The sequence below is a fragment of the Hyaena hyaena genome, unplaced genomic scaffold, assembly GCF_003009895.1.
Source record: "Hyaena hyaena isolate Hyena2069 unplaced genomic scaffold, ASM300989v1 scaffold_529, whole genome shotgun sequence".
Classification (NCBI taxonomy): Eukaryota; Metazoa; Chordata; class Mammalia; order Carnivora; family Hyaenidae; genus Hyaena; species Hyaena hyaena.
Genome location: NW_024081162.1, coordinates 791411 through 818584, shown reverse-complemented (window position 1 = coordinate 818584; position 27174 = coordinate 791411). Strand labels below are relative to the sequence as shown.

The following is a 27174-nucleotide window of genomic DNA, read 5'->3' as shown; positions in this document are numbered from 1 at the left end:
ATGTATGGGAGTCTTTTAAACAGGGACATTGAGAGCATATTTTCATTGCTGGTTTCTGGGAGTGGTTGGCTTGTACCTGGATTAAGAGGCTCTGCATCTTTGATGACTGCAGAAGGTATTTAAGAATACAAGGAATCTTTGTTTCTGTTTCTTTCTGGAAAAAAACACTCGTATAGAATTTTCCAAATTGATACAAGTACATTCTCCTTCAAAGTCTTCATGTTTACCTTTCTTTTCTGATGCAATGTGTTTTTAAAAACTATGGTTGAAAATGTTTTTAATATATATACATACATATATGTGAATATAGACTAATATAATACATACACACATATATGCATATACACATATGTAATGTTTATGTACTCTGCATACCATAAATGAGAAAGAATTGACCAGTCTGATCAGCCATATACACCTGTCAGAGGAGGTATATTCTGGACAGTGTTCTCTATCACTGTACCTTTACCAGCCTTCTTCCGTCATTGACCACCTATATGTTTTAAGAAAGAGAGACTTAGGATTTAATATAAAGAACTAAATGAGGGTAGGAGATCTCAAGGTTTCCTGATAATCAACCTTGTGGCTAATGGCACAGGGCATTGAGATCACAAAGAACTGAGGACATAGAATAAAGATATTTCTTGTTGTGAAGTCCTCACAGTTTGTTTATTATGCTTTCAGGCAGAATATAGAAATGATTGGTATTTTCTTTACAATGAAAGTTATTATTTTTGTAATAAAAGACAAACATCAGTGAATATTATTATTTTAATGAATTGTGGCTGCAAGGGTGTATAGAGAGCATCTGATCCAATGGCTCCCAGCTCGGATTCTTGCATAACTGGGGTCCTCTGAGATAGAAACAGGAGTGACAGTGGTGATTCTTCTGTAAGTCATTTTTTAGAACTTCAAAATTTTAATGGAAATCATACATTTACCTGCAATATGGCCATAAGATCTGCTGTTGAATAAATGGAGTTTGGTTATTATTAACTGCCAATGTGCCATCATGGTCCATGAGACCCTATTTTGATTGTTGATTTTATTTAAAGTAAAACTTATTTACTTTGAGAAAGAGAAAGAGCATGAACAGGGCAGAGGCAGAGGGAGAATCCCAAGCGGGCTCTACACTGCTAGTGCAGAGCCTGATGTGGGGCTTGAACCCGTGAACTGCAAGATCATGACCTGAACCAAAATCCAGAGTCAGGTGCTTGACCAACTAGGCCACTCAGGCATTGCTTGAGTTTATTTTTGAGCAGTGGTATTCATAACTTTAATTTTTTTCAGTTTGATTATTTTGAGAGAGAGTGAGCAAGAGAGCATGAGTGGCGGAGGGGCAGAGAGAGAGAGAGCGAGAATACCAAGCAGGCTCCATGCTCTGCATGGAGCCCAGTGCAGCGCTCAAACCCACAAACTATGAGATCATGACCTGAGCCGAAATCAAGAGTTGGTCACTTAACCAACTGATCCACCCAGACACCCTCTGACTTTTATTCTTTAATAGAGATCTTCTAAAAAACAAAGAGGATTTGTGGTGGTTGTTGTTTTTTTTTTTAACTCATTTTATCTGAGCATTACCATATCAGCTTATTAGACCCTTTTATAAATTTAAATACATTTTGGAATCTTTGTGATTTCACTTTTCCTTCATCTTTAAACACTTTGCTGGTTCATCAGCACAGATACTATTTCATCATAACTCATCAGTTCTCCCCTACTACGCTGGAAAAAAGAGACTAAAACCTCAAAAAAAAATGGGAGAATGATGAAGTTGCACAGAAGGATGGTGCAGCAGTGAAATAAGTCAGCATGTTCCCATTATCCTTCTGTGTTTCTATTGTGTTGTCCAAAGTATTATAGTAATGTTTATGAAGATATAAAAAGAAGTCTAGAGAGACTCTTGTCTTTGTGGTTGTTTTGTTTTTGTTTTAGTTTTCACAGAATGCAATTGAGAATTGTTGATTTCTGAAGAAAATTGACAGGGGTCAGTGGGTAAACAATAGATCTCTAAGAATAAAAAAGGAAATATGGTATTCTCCTTGAAAAGCACCTTGTTACATACTATTTTGTGACAAAAACCTGGAACATCCTGTCTGTTAAAATGATGTGACAATATTTTTCTTTTTTTGTATTTATGTACCACAAGTTATTTGGTATAGTTTGTGACTTGACACATGTTGAAGGCAAAGATAAAGTGATTGAGAGGAAATAGGTTGTGAAGGAATGAAACATTTTGTTGATCATGTTAATTGGTAATTATAAATTTAATAATGAAAATGTGTTACAGTTATAGACCAAAGAAGATGGCTGGCCATTCTCACTTCAACATAAATGTGAGCCATCAAAGCTTTTTAAAGTACTATATTTTGATGATGAAAGCATAAGAGTTGGAAGGAATGATAAGCTGGAACCTATTAGGAATGTATTTCTAATCTAGAATCATTTGGATGGTGCAAATGTGAGAAAAACCAGAAGTAAGAAGTTAGAGCTTATTAATAAAATGTGTTTAAAATCTGGAATCAGGATATATGAAATGCACATGTTCAGAGGTTGTACATGAAATGTATACCTGCATTCCTAGAATGCACAGTTGATACACAGTTAACTGCATTCAAAACACTTGCTGAGACACCTGAGTGACTCAGTCAATTGAGCTACTGACTCTTGATTTTAGCTGAGGTCATGACCCCAGGGTCATAGGATTGAGCCCTGCATCAGGATCTATGCTGAGTATGCAGTCTGCTTAAAATTCTCTCTTGGCTCAGTTGGTTAAGCAACCAATCCTTGATTTCAGCTCAGGTCATGACCTCACCGTTCACGAGATTGACCCCCACATCAGGCTCTGTGCTGACAGTGCGGTTCCTGCTTGGGATTTTCTCTCTCCCTCTCTCTCTGCCACTCCCCTGCTCGCTCACTCTCTCTCTCAAAATAAATAAGCTTAAAAAGAAAAAAGATTCTCTTTCTCTGCCCTTCTTCCCTGCTCACACAGTCTTTATGAAAAACAAATTCCTTCAAAACAAGGGAAATAATGGAACATAAATTTGAGTTTACTGTATTTAAGTTCTTTTTAAAATTTCTAATAACTTTCTTTCTTTTTAAATAACAGTTTTATTGAGGTAAAATTCACATATATAAAAGTATACTTTTTGAAGTATGCAACTCACTGGCTTTTAGTGTAGTTACAGAATTGTACAATCGACACTACTGTCTAATTTTTAGAATATTTTTGTCATTCGGAAAAGACACCCTATACCCATTGGTATAAGCTCCTATTCTCCCCTGTCTCTAGCTTACGGCAACTACTAATCTGCTTTGTAGTGTTTTGTCTGTTCTGGACATTTCATATAAATGGAATCATAAAGACCCTTGGTTGGCTCGGTTGGTGGAGCATGTAACTCTTGATCTTGGGGCTATAAATTTAAGCTGCACATTGGGTGTAGAGATTACTTAAAGATAACATCTTTAAAAGAAATGGAATAAAAAAAAGAAATGGAATCATAAAATCATAAAGGCAGACTTTTGTGCTGCCTTCTTTAACTTAGCGTAATGTTTTCCTGGTTCACCACGGTACAGCAATCTTCATTCCTTTTTATGGCTGAGTAACACTCCGTTGGTTGTATACACCACATTTTGTTTACACCGTCACCAGTTGATAGACATGTGGGTCAATTCCACTTTAGAGGTATCATGAGTAATTCTGCTTTGAGCATTCATATACATGTTTCTGAGTGGACATGTGTTATTTGTGTTGGGTGCATATCTAGGACCATATAATTCTGAATGTAACATTTTGAGGAATTGCCAAACTATTTTCCAAAGTTCTTGCACCATTTTACATCACCAACAGTATATGAGGATTCCAGTTTCTCCACATTTTTGCCAGCACTTGTCTCTGCCTTTTTGGTTGTAGCCATTCTAGTGGGTATAAAGTGCTATCTCATTGCAGTTTTGATTTGAATTTCCAAAATGACCCATGATCTTAAACATCTTACCATGTGCTTTTTTTCCATGCGTATCTTCTTTGGAGAAATGTCAGTTCAAATCCTTTGCTTCTTTCTAACTTTTTCAGTAGTTGGTTTTCAATTATCACTTATTCTTCTAGAAGTTTACTATTAAAAGTTAACTTTCTCTAAAGGATGCAGTCTGTTATGGAGAAAATTTTTAAATGGGAATGCTAGGAACTTGTGCTGACTTCTCTTTACAGATGAAAAGCTTGAGAGCAAGCTTGAAGTCAGAACAATTAAATACCTAGAAAAGCTTGGTCTCTTGGTCTCTCTGATCTACTATTTATGGTCTTGCTATTATTTGGAATCATCTTCTTAACATGGAAGAAAAGTCAGTACATATTTGGGCCTTGCTTTTTGTGTTTTCACCTTTTGTATTAACCTCCCTCTTTCATGGCTGCAGTCCTAAAACCACATTTTATGATGAACCATGTTTCAGGCTATGGCATGATGGTGTCACTTGCCAACTTATGCTGCTAGGAAAGGGTTTGGGCCCTCATTGAGGGAGTTTCTTGCAGCATAGTGGGCAAAGCAGAAACAAGAGCCACAGCTGTGGATCTCCCTTTTTGAGCCCAGGAGGTCCCTGGAAAGTTGTCAGCAGTTGACATGGAAGGCTTGTGGCTTGCTCACGTCCAACCTTACCTACTCCTATACTTTTCCCCATTCTCCTCCCCAATGGGTTGTGAAAAGTCGCTCACTGAAAAGCCTAACTGTATATGAATGTATGTATCAAGCACTAGAGGTGAGCAAATAGCCCTCCATCTCCACTTAATACATCCCAGTTACACAAAATTTAAAGACTGGGAGCTGGAGGCCAGTGTCACAAGAAGAAAAGAGAAGACACCAAGTGACTTTCTTCCCTCGCGTGTAAGAGGCTTTCTGACCTGGCTTTGGGCTTTTGTGAATATTTTCAGAACTGAGTCGGGTTGTCTGATTCTAAAAAACATGGTTAGGGTTTAGCTCTCTGCTCGCCCCCAGCCATTCATCCCCAGCTGCTGCTTGCCTCTTCCTTAAACAGGTGATACTTCTTCAGCTTTTCAGCAGCTGTTCAGGAACACATTTGGTACAAATATAGGAAACTGTGTGTGAAATAAAAGATGTTACCTGGTGTTTTCAGTTATTTGAAAGGAATGGCTTAAATTTAGGCTTATTCTGGAATTTTCTAATGAACACTTTTTTCTTTTTTCCTAGATATTGAAAGATACAGTAAAAGATACATGAAGGTATACAAAGAGGAGTGGATACCAGGTAATTCTAAATCTGAAAATGTTTAAATAACTTTTAAAGTTTATCTCCCTACCCTGTATTTTTTAGGGCAAATTTTCTAGTTTTACCATAGGTATTTTCACTGTACGAAAATAGTCTGGCTCTTTTTCTATAATTAATTACGAATGTATATCTTTTGAAAAATAGGATGAAAAGATTTTTATACTGTAACAAGGAAGAATTGAAATGTTTTTGAAGTTCTTAAAATACTTTTTTATAAAATAGGACTTGCGAGATGCATTTGGGCTTTCCATTACATTTTCCACAATCACCATTTTAATCCCCAGTACCAATTATACTTCTGTGTTTGTGAGTGATTTTATAGCTGTTGAGGAGAAAACAAGTCCAGGTAAAGGGTATTTTAAGCTATTTCTTTCAAGCAGACATTGACTATTTTTACTTCCTAAAGAAGCCTTTTCAACAGAACCCTATCTAAGAGAGTTTTTTTCAACATTCACAAATTTTCCTTGGATACAGGCAAAGTGGAAGAGGCTGGAGAGATTTCATCCAGCTCATTCATTTTACAGACAAAAAAGTAATTGCCATAAAAATGAAGTGACTTATCGGGGTGACTTTGACAGCACTACTAGAACTGGGGTCTCCTCATTTTAACTCATTTCCCTTTGACATCTCTGTCCTTGATGTTGTGGTAACAGCCTTTAGGTAGCAGGATAAATGGCGTTTACAGAATTATTGCTTGCACAAGTTATAGTGGTCTTTTCAGTGTGCATCATTGTAAGGTTGGATTCCCCTCGCATACTCTCCTGTCTCCTATCTCAGATCTCTCATATCTTTCACGTTATATTCATCTCTTAAATGAGTCTCTTTACCTACTTTTTCATGATCATCTATGAGTCATTTATAAAATAAGAAATATATTCAAAGCAAAATTTATTAATTCAGGTAAAATGTCTTGAGATATAAATTTCTCCAAAATACCCCGAGGTTGTTTGTTTGTTTGTTTGTTTTAGCAGGCAGTATTTTTTATGTTGCTTCATTTTTCTGATTAACTCTGTGTTTGAAAATTAAAAGACAGTGGGGCACCCACCTATGTGGCTCTGTCGGTTAAGCACCTGACTTCAGCTCAGGTCATGATCTTGCGGTTCATGAGTTCGAGCCCTGCATCAAGCTCTCCGCTGTCAGTGCAGAGCTCCAACTTTGTATCCTCTTTCTCTATCTTTCTCTGCTCCTACCCTGCTTGTGCTCACAAGTACCCGTGCTCTCTCTTGCTCTCTCTCTCAAAAGCAAATAAACATTAAAAAATTAAAAGGGGCACCTAGGTAGCTCAGTCGGTTAAGCGTCTGACTTCAGCTCAGGTCATGATATCAGAGTTCATGGGTTTGAGCTCCGCTTCAGGCTCTGTGCTGACAGCTCAGAGCCTGGATCCTGCTTCGGATTCTGTCTCCTTCTCTCTGTGCCCCTCCCCCGTTCATGCGTTGTCTCTCTGTCTCTCAATAATAAATAATGTAAAAAAATTTTTTTAATTAAAAGAAAGTGACAAATTAGAGAAAATATTTACCTAATGCAGGCAAATTATTTATTAGAGTGAATTTACCTTTCCATGACTATTTATATTTTTAATTATAAAGTCTAGGGTTAATTATTAGAATTGTTTAATTTTGCATGTGTTGGGATTGTGGTCACATATTTTAACTTTTAAAAAAATTCCTTATTACATAAGAAATACATATCAACTATAGAAAACTTATAAAATACAGCATGGTCAAATAAGAAATAAATAAGAAATAAGAAAAGCAATTGTAATCCTAACACCCACAAAGAATTATTGTAATATTTTGTTCCCAACCTAGAGCTTTCTCTGCCCCAAAATTAAAGATATAAAAATGCTTATATATGTTAGGTTTATTTTTTAATGGGAGTCTATACATAATGTTTTATTTATTTTAAGTGTTTATTTATTAATTTTGACACAGAGGGTGAGAGAGGGATGGAAAGAATCCGAGACAGTCTCCATGCTGTAAGCTAGAGTCTGATGTGGGGCTCAGTCTCATGAACCCGGAGATCATGACCTGAGCCAAAATCAAGAGTCAGAGGCCTAATCGACCAAGCCACACAGGCACCCTGTACATGGTATTTGAGAAACTTTTTCTTACTCAACAGTATGTCATGAGTAACTGTTCATATTCATAAATATTTTTCTAAATTATTCTTCTTGTTATGAAAATTTCTGTATTTAAAATTGATAAATACTATATAATTATTGAAAGAATATTGTAGAAATTTTATAGCACTATTTCAAAAATTGTTTTAATTTTTTTTTTTAATACTTTCTACACTCCTAGTGGAGCTTGAGCTCATGACCCTGAAATCAAGAATCACATGGTCTTCCAAAAGAGCAGCAGGCATCCCTGAAGTTTTTTTAATGAACTTTTTTTTTCTTCATAGGAGAAAATACACCATTTAGGCTAAATCTGTACAGTCAGATATTAAGAAATTTTATTTTCAACTGTCATGTCCCTTTAAATAGTCATGTCCAGTGCCACTAACTCCTAGAGGAAACGGCAACTTTTGTATTTTTTTCTTTTGTACCTGCAGATTGGAGAAGACTCCCAAGAGAAATGATGCCAAGGAAAAAGTGCAAAAAAGGTACATTGACTAATGTAATCATCCAGGTAAAAAAAGGTTATTGCTCAAATTCTAATTATAGAATGAATTCTCAACCTAAAGTGACACTCAGCGTTCTGAATGCTTTTTCTTAAAAAATGACATTTTGTTGTTGGTTTTTTGTTTTGTTTTGATATTGTGTTTAAGTTTTTCCTTTCTTTAATTATGGGATTTTGATGTAGGGAAGACTTTTCAAGTATCGTAGATATTTTGTTTTTGAAAATTTGAAATTTTGCATATTTGAAACGTTTTTAATGGTTATACCATCTATATCTTAAGTTTTTAACTCAAACATTTGGAACTGGTAAAATTTGGTAACTGGTAGATTAGAACTTTATGTGGTACACAAAATACCAAAGTAAAAGCTTCCACTATGGTGTTCTTTCATAATTCCACTGAGTAAATAGCTTTTGAGAATCTACTATTGCCAGACACTGTGCTAAAAGGAAGGAAATAGTGAGCAAAGTGGGAATAATCCTTGCCCTAAAGGGGCTTACAGTCAAATGGAGTAAAAACGTTAAGCAAAAGCACACTGTCCTCATTGGGAGGTCAGGGAAGTTTCTTCAAGGAAATGGAATTAGAGCCCGGACTGCAGGATGAGCAAATTTACTAAAATGGGATTAGGGGAAGAGCATCAGAGAAGGACAGGTTTGTGGGAGAAAATCATGAGTTACCATTTAGAGGTGTTCTTTAAGATTCCTTTGAAGTATACAAATAGAAATGTTGAGCATGTTGTTGGATATGGGGGGATGGACTTCAAAATGGAGATGATACGGATCCACATAGGTACTATAATTGAAACTGTGAGGAAGGGTGAGATTATCTAGGCTGAAATTACAGAATTAGAAGAAATGAGAGCCTAAGCCTAAGCTTGGAGGAATGCCAAAATTTAAAGGGCTGGTAGAGGAGATTGAATCAGCAAAGAAAGAGATGGAAAGAGTCAGGGTGGGAAGGGAGAGAGGACTGGAAGAGCATAGAGCCACAGAAGCAAGAGCGTGCAAGAAGTACAGACCATTTCAAAAGGCGGTCAGCAGTGTTGAAGGGGGTTAAACAAAGTTGCCATGAGGTCAAGTGAAATAAGATTGGAAAATGTAAACTAATTTTTGACTTATTGATCATTTTTGCCCCCAGGGAGAGCTTTTTAAAAGATTTATAAGAATGGAATTCAGATTGGAATGGATTAAACAGTAACTGGGAATTTAGAAAAAAGGGACAGCTAGCACAGATGAGTATTTGGGGAATTTGGATATAAAGAGAGTAGGTGCCTGGGTGGCTCAGTCAGTTAAATGCCCAGCTCTTAATTTCTACTCAGGTAATGATCTCATGGTTCTTGGGTTCAAGCCCTGCATCTCTACGCTGATAGCCCAGAGCCTGCTTGGGATTTTTTGTCTCTGTCTCTCTCAAAATAAATAAACATTAAAAAAAAAAAAAAAAGGGCATGTGGGTGGCTCAGTCAGTTAAGTGTCTGACTACAAATCAGGTCATGATATCACAGTCCATGGGTTTGAGTCCTGTGTCAGCTCAAAGCCTGGAGCCTGCTTCAGATCTGCATCTCCCTCTCCCTCTGCTCCTTTCCCTCTGGCACTCTGTCTGTCTGTCTGTCTCTCACTCTCAAAAATAAATAAACATAGGGGCACCTGGGTGGCTCAGACAGTTAAGTGTCTGACTTTGGCTCAGGTCATGATCTCACAGTTCGTGAGTTTGAGCCTCAGTTCTAGCTCTGCACTGACCGCTCTCTCTCTCCCTCCCCTGCTTCTGCTCTCTCTCTTTCTCTCTCTCTCTCAAAAGTAAATAAATAAACATTAGAAAAAATTGAAAATAAATAAATAAACTTTTGAAAAACTTATAAAAAAAGAATAAAGAGAGAAAAAGGGAAGTAGCCAGACGGGTTAATAACGATGGAGTTAGCAACTAAGGGAAGAGATTTCTCCCCTTAACCCTCTCTTTTTTTTTTTAGGCCTGGTATTTTGCACTTTGGTTTTTAAGTAGACTTCATTTTTTAGAGCAGTTTTAGGTTCACAGCAAAATTGAGTAGATAAATGCAGGTTTCCCTTATCCTTCCTGCCCTCATACACGCATGGCCTCCCCCAATATTAACATCCCCCACCAGAGTGATACATTTGTTACAATCACTGATCCTACCTCGACATATCATTATTACAAAGAGTCCATAGTTTACATTAGGATTCACTCTTGGTCTTGTACATTCTGTGGGTATAGGCAAATGTATGATGATACGTGTCCACCGTTGTAGTATCATACAGAGTACTTTCACTGCCTTAAAAATTCTCTGCACTCTGCCTATTCATCTCTTCCTCCTCCTTACCCCTGGCCACCACTGATCTTTTTACTGTCTCCATAGCTTTGCTTTTTCCAGAATGTCGTATAGTTGGAAACATTCAGTACGTAGCCTTTTCAGATTGGCTTCTTTTACTTAGTAATAGGCATTTAAGTTTCCTCCATGACTTTTCATGGCTTCACAGATCATTTTTTGTTAGCGCTTAATACCATTGCATTGTCTGGATGTGCCACTTTGTTTATCTATTCACTTACTAAAGGGCATCTTGATTGCTTCCAAGATTTGGCAGTTATGAATAAAGCTGCTATAAACATCCACTGTTGTGTGGACATAAGTTTTCATCTCCTTTGAGTAAATACCAAGGAGCATGATTGCTGGATTGTATGGTAAGAGTATACTTAGTTTTGTAGGAAACCACCACACTGTCTTCCACAGTTGCTCTACCATTTTGCATTCTCACCAGCAACAAATGGCAGTTCCTGATTTTATACATCTTGGCTAGCATTTGATGGTAGTGTTCTGGATTTTGGCCATTCTGTTAGGAGTATAGTAAGTTAGTAAGTATCTTCTACTGCTTTAATTTGCATTTCCCTGGTGACATATGATGGGGAGCATCTTTGTATATGCTTACTTGCCATTTGTTTATCTTCTTTGGCAAGATGTCTGTGGCCCATTTTTTAATGTTCTGTGTGGATGTGTGTCTGTGTGTTCCTATTGTGAAGTTTTAGGAGTTCATTGTATGTCTTAGATAACACTCTATATAGGAAAAGCTTTCTCCTGCTGTATCTCCTTTACTCTCATACCACTACTATATTCACAACATTTCTGACACCAGACGTGTGGAATTTTTTTTCTCACACCAAGCAGTTCTCTGCAACACCAGCTGGATGTCTTACAATTTAATTCAGTTTCAGCATCAACTGGATTTAGGGCCTAGTTCCACAAGACTTACTCCCCACTTCAAAAGCCAATTACAGGTAGTAGGTTCCCCAGATTACTCATAACTTCTGGCCGACTTGGCTACAGATCAGGTGTTCCCATGACACTACACCCACTTAGATTTCATTTGCTAGAACAGCTCACAGAACTGAAGGAAACATTTAAGTTTACCATTTACCATTAGGTTTATTATTTAATAAAGGATATGATAGGGGATACAGATGAACAGTCAGATGAAAAGATAGGTCAGGTAAAGTCTAGAATGATTCCTAGCACAGGAACTCTGTCTCTGGATCTGGGGTGCCCCACTTTCCCAGCGTGGGGATGTGTTTACCAATGAGAAAGCTCCTCAAACCCCCATACTTTGGGGATTTTTATAGAGGCTTCATCACATAGGTGTGATCAATCATTAACTCAATCTCAAGTCCCTTTCCACTCCACGGGAATGGGAATGGAGCTTAAAATTCCAGGCTTTTATTCATGGTTTGATCTGTTTTGTGACCAGCTTCCATCCTGAAGCTATCTAGGAGCCCCCAAGAGTTGGCTCCTTAGAACAAAAGATACACTCCTATCACCCAGTAAATTCCAAGGGATTAGAAACTCCACCAGGAACCAGGGTCAAAGACTAAATAATAGAAACAAAGATACTCCTAGTGTTCTTATCACTTAGGAAACTCTAAGGGTTTTAGGAATTCTGTGCCAGGAACCAGGAAGAGAGATCAAGATGTATTTTTTCCATTATTTCACATAGTCCTTTATCAGATACGTCTTTTGCAAATATTTTCTCCCAGTCTGTGGTTTCTCTTCTTGTTTTCTTGACATTATCCTTTCATAGATCACGGCTTTGGTGTTGTATCTAAAAGGTCATCACCAGACATAATTTGGTAAATTCTGACATATGTATCTTTTTTGTTTCATTTCAAAGCTACAGTATACAAGAATATTTAGCTTGATTAAATACAAATTATTATATTAAAAATCCAAAATATTGTGTGTTGAGATATATTAGTTTTATCTGCTGTTTTGTATACCTTTGGCTTTTATTGGGTGAATTTATTATTTTTACAATATAGTGACATGTGCATTAATGATACTAATCATGTCCTAGTGGGTCATAAATTTGTAATAGACTTTAAAGAACCAAAAAGAATGTATCTGAATTGGAAAATATAATATTTTCAAGTACATCTCACTGACTGCTCATCCCTAGAACTTTATGTATACGTTGATTATTAGTTAAAACTTCCAGTGTGTCAGAATTTCCATTTGTTAAAAAAACAAAACAACAATCATAAAAGTTTGTTTCCATTCTGAGCTTTTTTTTTTTTGCATATTTTATAATTTTTGTGCCTTATTCCTGATAAACTTATACTCTGCTTTTGGTTAAAATGACCTCCACTGATTTACATGAAACTGAATAGTACTCAAAGGCCAAAGGCTGAAAAAGTTTGTTTCTCGTTGGTTTTTAACCAACTATTGGCAGATATTAAAAGAAACAAACAAACAAAAATTCAGATATATGCATGTATTTCGCCAAAAATGGGGGAAAAATGCATGTTGATGTTTTGGGGTTAAAGCAGTCTTAACAAATTTTGGAAATTTGACACTTCTCCCCTAGTCACACATAAAAGAATTAGTGATTATGTAAAAACAGCTTGATATATCAGTAGCAAAACATGCTTAGTTACCTTTCAGCAACTGACTTTCTTGGTTAAGAAATCAGTAGTTTTAATAAGTTCTTTTACCTGACCATGTTCTATAATACCCATTAAACAGAGTTATGTGTTATGAAATTTAAATAATTCAACGAAAGATACTTAGGGAAAAAGTCTTTATGATGTGAGTAAATTACATTCTAAGCTAATGTTTTCTGTTATCAATATCACAATGTATATTGAAATCTAGTTCATATATGGTACTTTATTTTATGTGTTGCAGTTCAAATTAAACAGTCTTTACCCTCAAGGGGAACAGAAAGGTTACCCATGATTAAATCTGTTACTTTTTTTTGAGCAAAACTTCACATAAATATGTTTGGGGTTCTGAGTTCAGTGACTCCCTGAGGGGCAATTTGGTATATAACATAGGAAATTGTAATTCCATCAGTTGTGGGTCAGCTACCACAATCTAGAAATTTCTTCTTTTATAAGTTAAATGTTAATCTTTAACAAAATTACATCTTTCTGAGCTGTATTTTCCTCTGTTGACAAGTAATTTGTAGGTATTTAGCTTGATTTGGGAAAAGGACCATAATACTGTCAATCACAGTGGGACAATTTTGCAGCATATCATAATGCCTTGGTGACTGACTGGAAGGATCTATATGTGAAGTAATTCTCTATTCCCTGCCATTTTACTATAGCCTCAAAATGCAATGTGTTTTATGTGGCTTAAAAAATGACCCCAATGCCATTAAAACATTTATACTGCTCTGAGTTTTCAGGTTCATACAATGGTTTTGTTCAGGGTAGCCATTTTCATCTTCATGCCAAAGATAATACTTATGTTGTGTGAATATAACCTTTTTCTATTTCCTTAACCACTGACAAATGGCTATTTATTTATTTATTCTGCATGTTTATTCTGCACTTGGTTTTTACTTTTCCAAACCTGGTCAAATTGCCCTACTTAAAATAAAGTACACCAGTCAGTGGCCAAGAAACCAATGCAAAGGATATATTCAAGAGAGTCTTTCGCTGGTCCTCTGGTGCTTCTTCCTGAAGTAACATTTGCAGTAGCCATTGTGGCCTTAATAACATGAATTGCCAGTATAGATTTTCAGTACTAGTAAAAAGATATCTGGGTACAGTCTTAGAAAACACCCTTTTAACTGATTATCGTTGACTTCTGATCATGGAAAATTGGTGAGGTGTGCTGATTGATTTTGTTATTCTTGAAGAAAATCAATTCAGTGTGCAAAATAGGTAACTGCCCAATAGGACGTATCACTGTGCTCGACAGCATATGAAATATAATACACGGTTGCTGTTATAGAAATATGTGTTAATGATGGTTTTACTTCAGCAGGCCCCAAATCCCAAAAGCCAAAAGCTACAGGCAAAGGTGCTTCACTCACTAATACTGCAGACGTATTGAAAAAAATCGAGGTAAGCTTTTCTTCTTACTGTAAGAGCAAGCTGTGAAAGTGTCATGCCTCCCTCGCCTTCTTCAGTCTTCACACCTTCTCTCACTTGTTAATCGTATATGGATTTGGCACAACCAAGCCCAGCACACAGGGTAACTAGAAAGATTTGAACATTGCTGGCTGGGAGATAAGGAGGCTCCATTCTGTCCTTCATTTCCACTTACCTGTCAACTTACCTTACCTTCTGTCACCTACTTCCTTTTCCATGTATCCCTATTCCCCCCTTGAATGTCTGTGTATTCTTATTTTCTCCTGGCATTGGAATTATGTATGGGAAAGAAACACAAAAGAGTTACAAACCTAAAATGTATTTATTTTTTTTAATATTTTAAAATTATATTTTAAGTTTATTTATTTTGAGAGAGAGAGAGAAAAAAAGAGAGGAAGAATGAGTGCACAAAAAGGGAAGGGGCAGAGAGGGAGAATCTCAAGCAGGCTTCATGCTCAGTGCAGAGATCCACTCGGGGCTCGTCTCACAAGTCCAAGGTCATGACCTGAGCCAATATTAAGACTTAGACACTTAACCTACTGAGCCACCCAAGCACCCCCTGAAATGTACTTCTTCTGAAAACTTCTCATATTCCCCCCTATTTTGTATATGTACTTTTTTAATGCTTTTTTTTGTCTCATGTTGAGTTCTTTGACAGAAAAGTGCATCTTATGAAACTTACTTTTATTTCTTTATTGGTTTTAAAATTTCAAAAATAAAAGATAAAATATCCAAAAATTTAATAAACTGAAAATTTCCCCTTTCATTGTTGCCCCTAACCATCCAGTTCCCCCCTTGTAGAAAATCAGTATTACCTGTTTCTTACAGATCTTTCAGAAATATTTTATGCATAACAAATATAGATTTATTTTTCTTTTTAATGACAAAAGTTAGCATATTACACTCTTCTGCATTTTCATTTTATCGCTTATAATCAATTGGAGATGGTTCTATGTCAATCTATATAGACTTGCCTCATCCTTTTTTTTTTCCCTCCACTTTTGGCTCCCCCACAAGAATAAACCATAATTTGTTGAACCAGTACCCAATTGATAAGACTTGATGTTTCATGTAGTGTTTTGCTATTATAAACAGTGCTGTAGTGAATTCATATTAAGTATGGCATTGTACATATGTAAATTTCTTGGAGTGGATTTCCTGGGTCAATTGTTATGTATATTAGGAAAAAGGGATAAATATTGACAGATCATTCTCAGTGGAAGTTATATCAATTTATTCCCACTCTCCATGCATGTATTACCTTGCATTGATGATAATAATGATGATGATGATAATGGTAGCAACTAGCACTTATTGAGAATTTATTATATGAACCAGATTCTTTGATGAGCTATTTACATACATTATGTCCTTAAGAGTTCAGAGCAACAAAGAAAGATGGATATTATTTTTCCTTACTTACAGATAAGGAAGTCAAGGCTTTAAAACTTTTACTTGTCGGGACAGCTGGGTGGCTTAGTTGGTTAAGCATCTAATTTCAGCTCAGGTCTTGATTTTATAGTTCCTGAGTTCGAGCCCTACGTCAGGCTCTCTCCTGTCAGCATGGAGCCTGTCCCTGTCTCTCTTCTGCCCCTCTCCCACTTGCAGACGGGCTCTCTCTCTCTCTTTCTCTCTCTCAAAATTAAAATAAACATTAAAAAAATAAAAATACAGAAACAAAACTTTTACTTGTTTGGTCAAGTTGGCACAGCTATGTGATAACAGAAACTCATTTTTGTTATTTTATTTTTGGACTAATACTTGAGCTGGAGATAATATGTCTGAAAATAAAGCTGGGAGGATATTGAAGGAAAAGTGGTAACTGTCAGGTTTAACTGTGGTAGAATGATGGATGAGGTTGCAGAACTAGCCAACTTGTATTGATTGAATGCAGATTCTGACTGTTCTCAAAGCTTCCTGGAAGGAAGTTGCTAAGATGACATGTGCTATAAAGAAGATCGATCTGAATGTAGTCTCATCAGAACAAATTGTGTTTCCCGGTTTTCTACATTTAGACAACTTTTGCATTTTGCACAGTGTCAAAATTAGAGTTTTAAAGCTAGAGATCTAAATGAGTTAGCTTTATTAACTCTCTGTTAAAGAGAAAATTAGCTTCTGGATGACTCTATTATTGTTTCACTTCTTAAGCAAAAGTAGTTGCAAATGTTATTATAATAGAACTTCTGTGGGGGTACCTGGGTGGCACAGTCAGTTAAGCGTCTGACTCTTGGTTTCGGCACAGGTCACGATCTCCCATTTCATGGGATTGAGTCTCACATGGGGCTCTGTGCTGACAGCATGGAGCCAGCTTGGGATTCTCTCTCCCTCTCTTTTTGCCTCTCCCATGCTCGTGCTTTCTCTCTCTGAAGATAAATAAACTTTAAAAAAAAATAAGTCTTCTGTGGATGGAGAAGAAGTAACATGTAGTCAGATCTCATGATTAATGTGTGAATAATCAGACAACAGTAAACTAATATTTGAGCTTGTATCTGTTTAATTTATAGGAAGTTCTCTCTGTAAGGTGGCTACATATTATTTAAAATAGAAGAACTGTTCCCTCTCACAGTTCGCAGTGTTTTCATGTTGTGTTAATCACATTATTCTTATAACAAATATGAAAGGTAGTGGGGCTAAATAGTTAAATCTCACATAGGAGAAAATGGAGGCTAATAAGCAGAGAAACCGAAACTAGTAGCTTAACACAAAAAGAATAGAGAGAAAATGTGTGTGGCTCTGAGATCATTTTTTGTTATTGCATTTTATCTGCTATTGTTCACCGATTTAAGTATTTTGTGGGTTTGATTTAGACCTACATGGTAGAAATAAAGTTGTTATTTTTTTAAAGATTTGAGGTGGCGGTAATGGAAATAAAGACTGCCTAGTCCTATACAGCACTGAATGAATTCTATATTTTTAAGATATTTTCCATAATTGGCTTAAATAAGTGTATTGCTAATTGTTAAATAATAGCTAATAACAGAATTTTTCAGATATAGTGTATGCCTTTCACAGAGTTAAGGAAATATAGCAGCACAATTTCCTTTTAACTATACAGTATTCATGGGTTGTGGGCCTCTTTACTGCAATTTGATTAAAATAGAAAATACTCCATATGTTAATGTCAACATAGCATCATTATATGGGGTATGTGTATATGTATTTACAGACATTTCAAAAGATCTATAAACACTATTTTGTTTATTTGTACTCTTCCAAAGAGGTTGTCCATTGGAAAAATTACATTATTTTGTAGTAATAACTCATATAAGGCAACATGGGTCAGTGTGACAATAAATCATCTTATGTCTGTTACCTTGTTTTATTTGACCTGCCTGAGTGAAGTGAGGTAGGAAAGGTGGAATTTGAATTTTGGTTAGAAACTGAATCTAATGTAGTGTTTTTATTGCCTTTGATTTCCTTAAATTCAAAGTTGAATATAATTAAAGGGATTTTAAAAATAAATGTTTAAGAACCAGCAAAGCAATAGCTAAGTTGTAGTCACTCCAAATATAAAATGTGTTTTCTTTCTATATGTAATTGACAAAGCAAATATAATAGGATGGAGCATTTGCAGATTTATGAATTAATGTTCTGATTATTGTTTATGAATAATCGTATCTTAGGTAAAGTGATCCTGTGCCTTAATTAATAATCATTGTTGTATCCACCCCCTAGAAAACTTATGAAACTCTGTCACTCATGCACATTAAGCATAGAGCAATTTCATGATTGGATAGTGACAGCCGTAACAGGCTATTTTTTATCAAAGGGAAAAGTTGTTGGCAGTCATAGAAATACAAAGATGTAATTGTAAAGTTAAATGTGTGTGTTATGAGATTATGTATGTGTTATGTAGCATAGTGATTTTAACCGAGTGGATAAGTGAAGCCATCAAGCAATCAAACTTTTCTAACAGCATCTCTTGCCTCCACTCTCAGAGTTGCTCATAAATGCTAATCTTGACAGTGGTTTGAGGTGGGTTTTTGGGGTTTTTTTTTTGTTGTTTGTTTTTCCAGTAATTTGAGTTTTAACCTCTTTCTCTTCAACCAGTATTGAGAAGTAAAACTTCCTGGAGATAGGAAGTAAACAATGAGAGGGAACAGAGATAAAGACATGGATAATCTGCAGGATAATTTACACCAAGATGACTTGATAGTAATTGTTTTAAATGATCTCTCTCTTTTTTTAATTTTTTAATTTATTTCTGAGAGAGACAGAGAGACAGCAAGAGCAGGGGAGGGTCAGAGAGAGAGGGAGATAGAGAATCTGAAGCAGACTCCAAGCTCTGAGCTGTCAGCACAGAGCCTGATGTGGGACTCGAACCCACGAACCGTGAGATCATGACCTGAGCCGAAGTTGGACGCCTAACCAACTGAGCCACCCAGGCACCCCTTAAATGATCTCTCTTATAAACTAAAATGTAGGGGCACCTGGCTAGCTCAGTTGGTAGAGCATGCAACTCTTTATCTCGGGGTCCTGAGTTTAAGCCCCAGGTTGAGAGTAAAGCTTACTTTAAAAATAAATAAATAAGGGAAGCCTGGGTGGATCAGTCAGTTAATCATTTGACTCTTGATTTTGGCTTATGTCATGATCTCACATTTCATGAGTTCTAGCCCTGCACTGGGCTCTGTGCTTCTGGTGCGGAGCCTGCTTGGAATTCTCTCTCCCTCTCTCTGCTTCTTCTCTCTCAAAATAAATAAATTAAACAGGCATTTTGAAATGTTATCATTATATTTTCTTTTCTCCTTTCATGTTGGAAGGACAAGAAAATTCTGAAAGTTTCTCTCCATAAACTGAATCAACTCAGTATTTTAGAAAGAGGTAGGATAGAAATCATAAAAATAAAGCATTGTGCATTACAGCTGATTCCTCAGCAATACCTGAGACCCAGTTATGAAGTAACAAAACCAAAGGAAAACTAGTTTAATGACAAAAGAGAGAGTTCCTCCTTTCTTGAGTGAACTCTTAGTTTCCTAGGTGTGTCCTGGAGGATTAGAATTAGGTGATAGGTAACTATATTCTGTTGAGCTAAGCAGGGAGGTTAAAGTCTAGTGGTTTCCATTTAAATTAACAAAGTTCAGGGGCGCGTGGGTAGCTCAGTTGGTTAAGTGTCTGACTTTGGCTCAGGTCGTGATCTCATGGTTCATGAGTTCGAGCCCCACATCTGTCTTGCTGCTGTCAACCTGTCAGCATAGCGCCCACTTGGGATTCTCTCTCCTCCTCTCCCTCTGCCCCTCCCCCACTCATGTGTTCTTCCTCCATCCCTCCCTCTCTCTCTCAAAAAATGTTTTAAAAAATTTTTTTAATTAATGAAGTTCATTTATACTAGGAATTGGAAAAGAGAGGTGATGGTGAAAAATCAGACGAGGAAAATGAAGAGAAAGAAGGAAGCAAAGAGAAAAGTAAAGAAGGTGACGATGATGAGGACGATGATGCTGTGGAACAAGAGGAGTATGATGAAGAAGAGCAAGAAGAGGTAAGGGTCTACTGGGGGATGGTAACAAAGTTACTGAGTTTAAGGATTTTCTAATAAGGAATCAGATATACGCTATATGATGGTAGTAACAAACTAAAACCAAGTTGATGGGAACCAGGGATGTATCATTATCACTGATATCAATTCCTTAATGTCAAGTGAATTTTATTACATTGAAATAATGATGCCAAACTTACTGTACGAGGTAAAAGTAACTCAATAGACAACTTTGTAAGTGGAAGTCCACAAGTTTAAGGATATTGATCAGGTTATCTTAATATTTATCTACAAAAAATTTTAAATCAGCAATGACAGTAATTAAGGACTTAGTCATTTAGAGTCTGAAGAGGAAATCCCTTCAGTACCATCATGTTTTAAATCCCCAAATGTGGGGCGCCTGGGTGGCTCAGTCGGTTAAGCGTCTGACCAGCTCAGGTCATAATCTCGTGGTTAATGGGTTCGAGCCCCACATTAGGCCCTGTGCTGACCGCTCAGAGCCTGGAGCCTGCTTCAGATTCTGTGTCTCTCTCTCTTCCCCTGCCCCACTTCCACTCTGTCTCTGTCTCTCAAAAATAAATAAACATTAAAAAAGCTTAAAAAAAAAAATCCCAAAGTACCTGTGGACACTGCCAGAGAATGTATATGATCCACCCTCAAGTATCAGACTGAGGCAGGACTTAGTTTGGTTTGGGATTTCTAACTTTTAGAAACATGATGCATTTCAAAATAGAGACAGTCATTTTTTATTATTTATTTTTGAGCAGGGTAACTGTTGGTCATGTGGCATCTTTGGGACTTAGTAGACACCTCAGGCAGTAATCCTAGGCTGAGAGTTTCTTCTCCATGACGGTGAACTTTGTTTTCACTCCATTTCACCTTCTCACATGCCATTGAATCTTTTGTTTACCTGAAACTGCTACAGCTATGAAATCTTTATTATATGCTTTAATTAGTTTACATTAAATTTTGGGTTTTTTTGGATTTTATACTGGTGTAAAGGGAGAGGTCTGGATCCATTTTTATCTCTTTCTAAATGGCTAGCCAGCCGCTAACCTCATTTATTAAACAGTTTTCTTTCTTCACGGGTTTGAAATTCCCCTGTATCAGCTCTCAGATTCCCACTTGGACTTAGATGTATTCCTGGGATCTGTTTTTGAACCATCACTCTGCTGATCCAATTAATAGAAGCTTCTGATTATTAATATTTTTGGAAGAATTTTCCTGAGTATTCTTTATTCTTCCAGGTAAATTTTAAACTTAAACATTTTAAAATTAAACATATCACATGTCTCTAGCTTTCTTTCCGGATCATTCACTTTTTTATTCCTATGCTCTGACATGATTGAGACCACCAGGCCTTCTGATTCTCTATCTCCCCTTCTCTGGTTCCTTATCTTAATTTCCTTCCCCAAGGCCCTTCCTCACCCTTTAATTGCTTTCTTGCCATTCCTCTCTTCCCTTGTCCACCCAGCACCCACTTGAGATCACAGTAACCTTTGATCAATTCCACTGCCTCCTTTTTGCCCATCTAAACTGCCTGTCGAACTTCCCTGAGGAATCACAGAAACACATGCCACTAAAACCACACTAGCCCCTTTTTTGCTGGCTAAGATGATTTCTGTATTTCTCTTGCCAAGCCCTCTGTCTACAGCAGTTAGTTTAGATCATCTCTTTTCTTAATCCCTCTCCTTGACTGCCTTTTCTTTCACTCTTAGCAGATAATAGCACCTTCATACAGACAATGAAGACTTCAAGAAGATACTCCCTTAATTTCATGTCCTCTGCCTTCAGACTAAGTGTCTTTCCTCCTCTCTGCTGCCACCCCCCCCCCCCCCCCCCCCCCCCCCCCCCCGCCACCACTGGAAGAAATAGGCTTCATCGTATTTAGGACTCACTGTCCTGCCTTTTAGGGGAGGAGGGGACCATAATCCTCATCTCATTTCCCTTTTCATATTTTCAATCTCTTTTCCTACTCATCTCTTGCATTCATGAATTAAAACACGTTCATCTCTCATAAAATATGTTCCCCACATTCCCCTCCATGTGTGCTGCGGTGTCCTGGAAAGCTGGAAAGCTATTTAGCTGACTTAACTTGCTTACTCCCCTGTAACCTCCTGCATTTAGTTTTTTCATCTGATTTCCACCTACATGCTATTAAAATTATTGCCACCAAGTTCACCAGTAGATAAAATTTAGTCCTTATTTCACTTGACTTTTCTGTGAGATTTAACTCTCACAACGTCATGATTAAAATATTATTTCCTTTATTTAAATTCAACAAATTAAGGCAATTACAGCATCCGCTATATGCCAGGCATTTTGCTGGATGCTAAGACATAGGCACACATTGTTGCTTTCTTGGGTTTTTGTGACACAACACTTTTTGTTTTTCTCCTAGTCTGGTACCTTTTTGTGGTCTCTGTTGAGTTCTTTCTCATCTTTAAATGTCAGTATTCTTCAGAGTTCTTCCTTTCGATTTCCTTTTCTCTTTACAGTCTCCCTGAATGCATCCTTATCCAAAGTTTTAGTTGTTATATTACTCATTTTTTTTTTTCATTCAGTGTAGAGTAATTTTATACTAAGTGTATGCCTGGAATTGTACTAGGCAAAGGGAATATCAAGGTGAGATACAGTTCTCCCATCAAGGATATTGGTCCAGTGGGGACACACACAAGAGAAGAGATAATTACAATATAGTGAATAATGCTATGGTGTAATATATAGTTCAAGATGTTATAGGAGTATGTAAGGGCACCAAACTCCATTTTAATGATATGAAAGAAAGTATTTCAAAAGACAACCTGAAGACTAAATCACATCAAGATGAAAAATGGAGTGGAGGATACTTACAGATAGAGAAAAGAGCATGGAGAAGTCTTGCAGGTGAGGAGGGTATAGCATAATAGTGTAATTGACCAGGTAAGTCAGTATGGCTAGGCTAGAGTGTAAGTGGGGGTGTGTGGAGAGATGAAGCAGAGAAAAAAAAAGGGTTTTAAGTACCAGGCTGAGCAGTTACCTTACCCTGAGTGCTGTGGGGAGCCATTGAAGGAGTTTTAAGCAGTAGAGTAGTTTTATATTTGTATTTTAGAAAACCCTGTTGCTTGGACTGGAAGGAATCATGGTTAGACCATGTTTGAAAGTTTGTTGCTATGAACCAGTGGTTCTCCACCAGTCACAATTTTGCCCTCCAAGGTATATCTGGTAATATCTGGAGACATTTTTGGTTGTCCCAACTGGCCTTGGGGGTCAGGGTGTGCTATTAGCTTTGAGTATCTAGTGGTTTGTTTTCAAGACTGGCTTTTGGAATTCTCTGCTTACAAAGTCTGCTTGAGGTGAGCTCTGTTGAAATTAAAAGATCTTCCCTAACAAGAATAGCAGACATCAGGATTCTGTGTTAGGCCTTAGCAAAGCACTAAACACAGTTTATATAAATATATTTCCACTTTAATAGAAAAATGATACCTGTTTTGAGTATGATGCTGGGTGAAGAATGAAGAGGGGAGATTAAAGACTTTCTATATTTACTCTTTACTCTTTTTAGCAGTCCATTAATGAAAAATTCACGCTAATTAACTTGATGTATTGAGGATTTGATAAGCATTGTTTCTGAATAGTAAATGGAGCAAATTATCTATGTAACAGCTCTATGTAAACTTCAAGGAATACAGACTTTTTCTCTCTTCGGTCTTTTGAATACTGTAATTCAAGAAAACAGCAAGCTTTCAAATGAAAGCCAAGAACCATGTAAGCCATCAGTTTCAACAAGTTCTTACTTTGTACCTGTATCAAGATTAACATCACAAAGTTACCTAGTGTGAATCACAGAACGCACTTGGAGGTGCTCATGTCAAAAGCATAAGTTGCATGTGCTTGATTTGGAATAGTGGAGTATCCCTTCCAATTTCATTTACATTGTGTTCTCATTTGAACTCTCCACCATGCCCCACCTCCCCAGTACGCTAGCCCCAGGCTTCAGCCATGTTTCCAGACATCAGTAGATTTCTTGGCAACCGAGAAACCAGGCCATCTTCCTGGAGATGGCATGGAAACTTACTGGATATAGGAACTTACAGTGTTGAGGGAAGACAAAGTAATGAAATCTATATCTGAATAATGCAGGTTGTCTCTCATTATTTATATAAACTTATATAGTAAAAAATACCACCATGCAGATACTTAAAAATCTGATATCCAGATGGCTTTCTTTAGAGAATAGTCTCTGTCTTGTTACTCTCATAACTCAGAGAGAGTTGAAATGTAGAAATTGTTATTTTTATGGCAGATTTCAATGGTGTACAAAAATCTAGTAACTAGTAAAATAAACACTTATGGACTTATCACCCAGCTTTAACAATTATCAGTTTATAGCCAATCTTTCAACCACTCATTCACCCAATCTTACTTCTGTCCCCCCCACTTCCATTCCCCACCCACCTTGGATTGTTATAAAGCGAATCCTAGGCATTGTACCATTTCATCCATAAATATTTCAGTATGAACTAAAAAATAAGGGCTCTTTAGCAACATCACAACATCATTAGTACACATAATATAATGAAATATAATTCCTTAGTATCACCAAATATTAAGCCAATGTTTAAATATTTTCAATTATCCCAGTTTTGTTTGTTCCAGCCAAAATCCAGATACAGCCCACACATTGCAATTGGTTAATAATGCTCTTAAATTTCTTTTAATTCATATCCAAAGTGGATTTTTAAATTTTTGATAGCACAGAAATATCAGGAATCATTTACATGGATAATAACCTTACTCAGTCTTAGTAATTGAAGTGTTCCTAGGAGTTGAATCCCTCTTAACCTCAAGGAAACTGAGGGCCCCTGGATAGAAAATGGCATTTTCTAGATTTTACTTGGTATCTTGAGGCCTGTACTTTTGTTTTTTATTTTTTTATTTTATAGTTTATTGTCAAGTTGGTTTCCATATAATACCCAGTGCTCATCCCAACAAGTGCCCTCCTCCATGCCCGTCACCTCCATACCTCTCTCCCCCACCCCCATCAGCCTTCAGTTTGTTCTCAGCATTCAAGAGTCTCTCATGGTTTGCCTCTCCCCATCTCTTTTTTCCCTTTCCCCTCCCCCATGGTCCTCTGTTAAGTTTCTCCTGTTCCACTTATAAGTGAAAACATATGGTATCTGTCCTTCTCTGCCTGACTTATTTCTCTTAGCCTAACACCCTTGAGTTCCATCCACGTTGCTACAAACGGCTAGATTTCATTCTTTCTCATTGCCATGTAGTAATTGAGACCTGTACTTTGATAGGAAGCAAAAATCTCTCTACTTCTGCTCAATTACACATCAGGACTGAAAACCTCAGTTCTGGTATAGTTGAATGTTAATGTAAATTGACTTTGTTTCTTGAGTATCTGTACGTTTGTTTGTAGTAAGTATTTGGTAGTTTGGCTAACTAAACCCTGTATCATCTTACTAAGGTGTAATGAATTCGATGTATCATTCTATTAAGGAGTAACAGACATTCCTTCATTTTCTCTTAACTAGTTGGTGCCCGAGAATAGTAGGAGGTGATGGTCTTGTGGAAAGCAGCACAGGTGGATGAGAATGAAAAGTAATGTATTTTTTAAGCAGATGAAATAGCAGAGACTTTTTTAAAGCCTGGTATATTTTCTCATTACCCAGATTTGATATTTATAAATTTAGGTTAAAGGGACAGCCTACATTATGTTTTTTTAATAATGATGTTACCACCCATTCATTTTAATGTTAACTGAGAAATTTCTCACTTCACTTAGGAAAATGACTACATTAATTCATACTTTGAAGATGGAGATGATTTTGGTGCAGACAGTGATGACAACATGGATGAAGCAACCTATTAGCTATGGAATTTCTCCAAAAATATCTTTGTGATACAACTTCTAAACATTTGGACAGACTTGTTTTCTATTTCCGATAAGGAATGAGTATTGTATTTTTGTTCCTGTTTCGTTAGACAAATATTTGCTGTCAAAATATTCAGAATCACATTGAGTTTACATACTAGGTACCTTACCAGTTAGTCTCTAATGCTCTGACATTCCTTCTCAAAACCCCTGTCATCCCTCTTATGTGTTCAAGTGGATTTTTTTTTTTTTGTATTATTTGGATTTGAATGTGCCTAGAGTTTTTGCATCTTTTAATCTATGTATTCATACTTGAACAAATTATTCTTTAACTTGATCTGCTGTAAAACTATTACTAGTCTATGATCATAGTGGGTTACTGTAATCTGAGCATTGACTTAATACTGCACAAGGAGCACTTTAAAAACAATGAAACTTGAAAATAATTTTATCTTTTACTTTTACATGGTATGTTCTGTGCTGTGACTACATAAACCTGAGTTCACAACTGCATAATTTATGAGATTGGAAATTTTGTGATCAAAAACATACACGCTGGGAAAAATGCCACATTTTTGAGGTGTAGCGGTTGCTGTTAAATTTCACAGGACTCCTAATTACCCAAGTGATTTATATCACAGTGCAGGATAAAACTCAGGTCATTTTAAAATTAAGATTAATCTTTTTTGTTTATTAAAAACTAACTCCCCTGCTTTTTTATATTTGGCAGGGAAAATACCTAAAATCCCTCAGCCTCCAAAGACACACAAATGCCAAAGATTTTTCAAGGGAATTCATATTATGTATTTTTAAATGATTAATATTACCTACCAAAAAGATAAATTAATTTTTCCCTCTGGGGGAAAAGATATTACCTTTGGGGAAGATATTACCTATTACTAACCTTGAGAATCACAGCCAAATCCAATTTCCGCCTTTACTATTAGACTCAGCCTTGAAAATGAGCTTGGTTAAGTTTTCTGTGCCTTAGTTTCTCCACTTGTAAACTATTTCTATAAAACTGCTTAGACACCAACCAAACTTTGCCATATATATTCATACATACCTTACAAATATGATCACTCAATTTCAATTTGGCCCTCATTCTCAAAAAATTGTAGCTGGCTAATTGAAAAGTTTCAAAAATCAAACATATTTTCCTCACAAAATATATTATAACCTGATTTTCCATAGTGTATTCTGGAGGGGAAGACTGGAAAACATTTATATTGTCTTGTGCCATTTTGTAACATGACTTTCTCAGGAAAAAGATCATTTTCAATTTTAATACTTCCTCAGTTAATTCAAGATGGGTGTGAGGACCATTATTAGTTCAGTGCTGTGTTGATCACATGTGATTTGTTGAAATAAGCTTCTGGGAAACTTTAAACATTCTTAATAGAGAACAGGAATTAAAAATATATGCTAAAACAGCAATCTACTGGATTTAAAAGAGAAACTCATAGTTCCCAGTTGTAATGGACAAATAAAGTCAGTTAAGATTATTAATTAAAACATTGATATTTTAGGGGTACCTGAGTGGCTTAATCAGTTAAGTGTCAACTCTT

General features: G+C 36.5%; 1 protein-coding gene across 1 annotated transcript; it reads left to right on the top strand.

Moving 5' to 3' along the window:
- Positions 1 to 27174, top strand: POLR3G (RNA polymerase III subunit G). Its single transcript, XM_039255494.1, has 6 exons — positions 1 to 115; positions 5199 to 5255; positions 7830 to 7880; positions 14164 to 14243; positions 19600 to 19746; positions 25517 to 27174. The coding sequence occupies exons 1-6, from the start codon at positions 1 to 3 to the stop codon at positions 25601 to 25603; spliced, it is 537 nt and encodes a 178-aa protein (XP_039111425.1). The 3' UTR covers positions 25604 to 27174.

Bases quoted from the DNA above. Each gene is read 5' to 3' on its own strand.
- POLR3G (XM_039255494.1), top strand. From the start codon at position 1: ATGTATGGGAGTCTTTTAAACAGGGACATTGAGAGCATATTTTCATTG. The intron at 5,256-7,829 runs GTAATTCTAAAT...TTGTACCTGCAG, and splicing joins CAAAGAGGAGTGGATACCAG to ATTGGAGAAGACTCCCAAGA. The intron at 19,747-25,516 runs GTAAGGGTCTAC...CACTTCACTTAG, and splicing joins ATGAAGAAGAGCAAGAAGAG to GAAAATGACTACATTAATTC.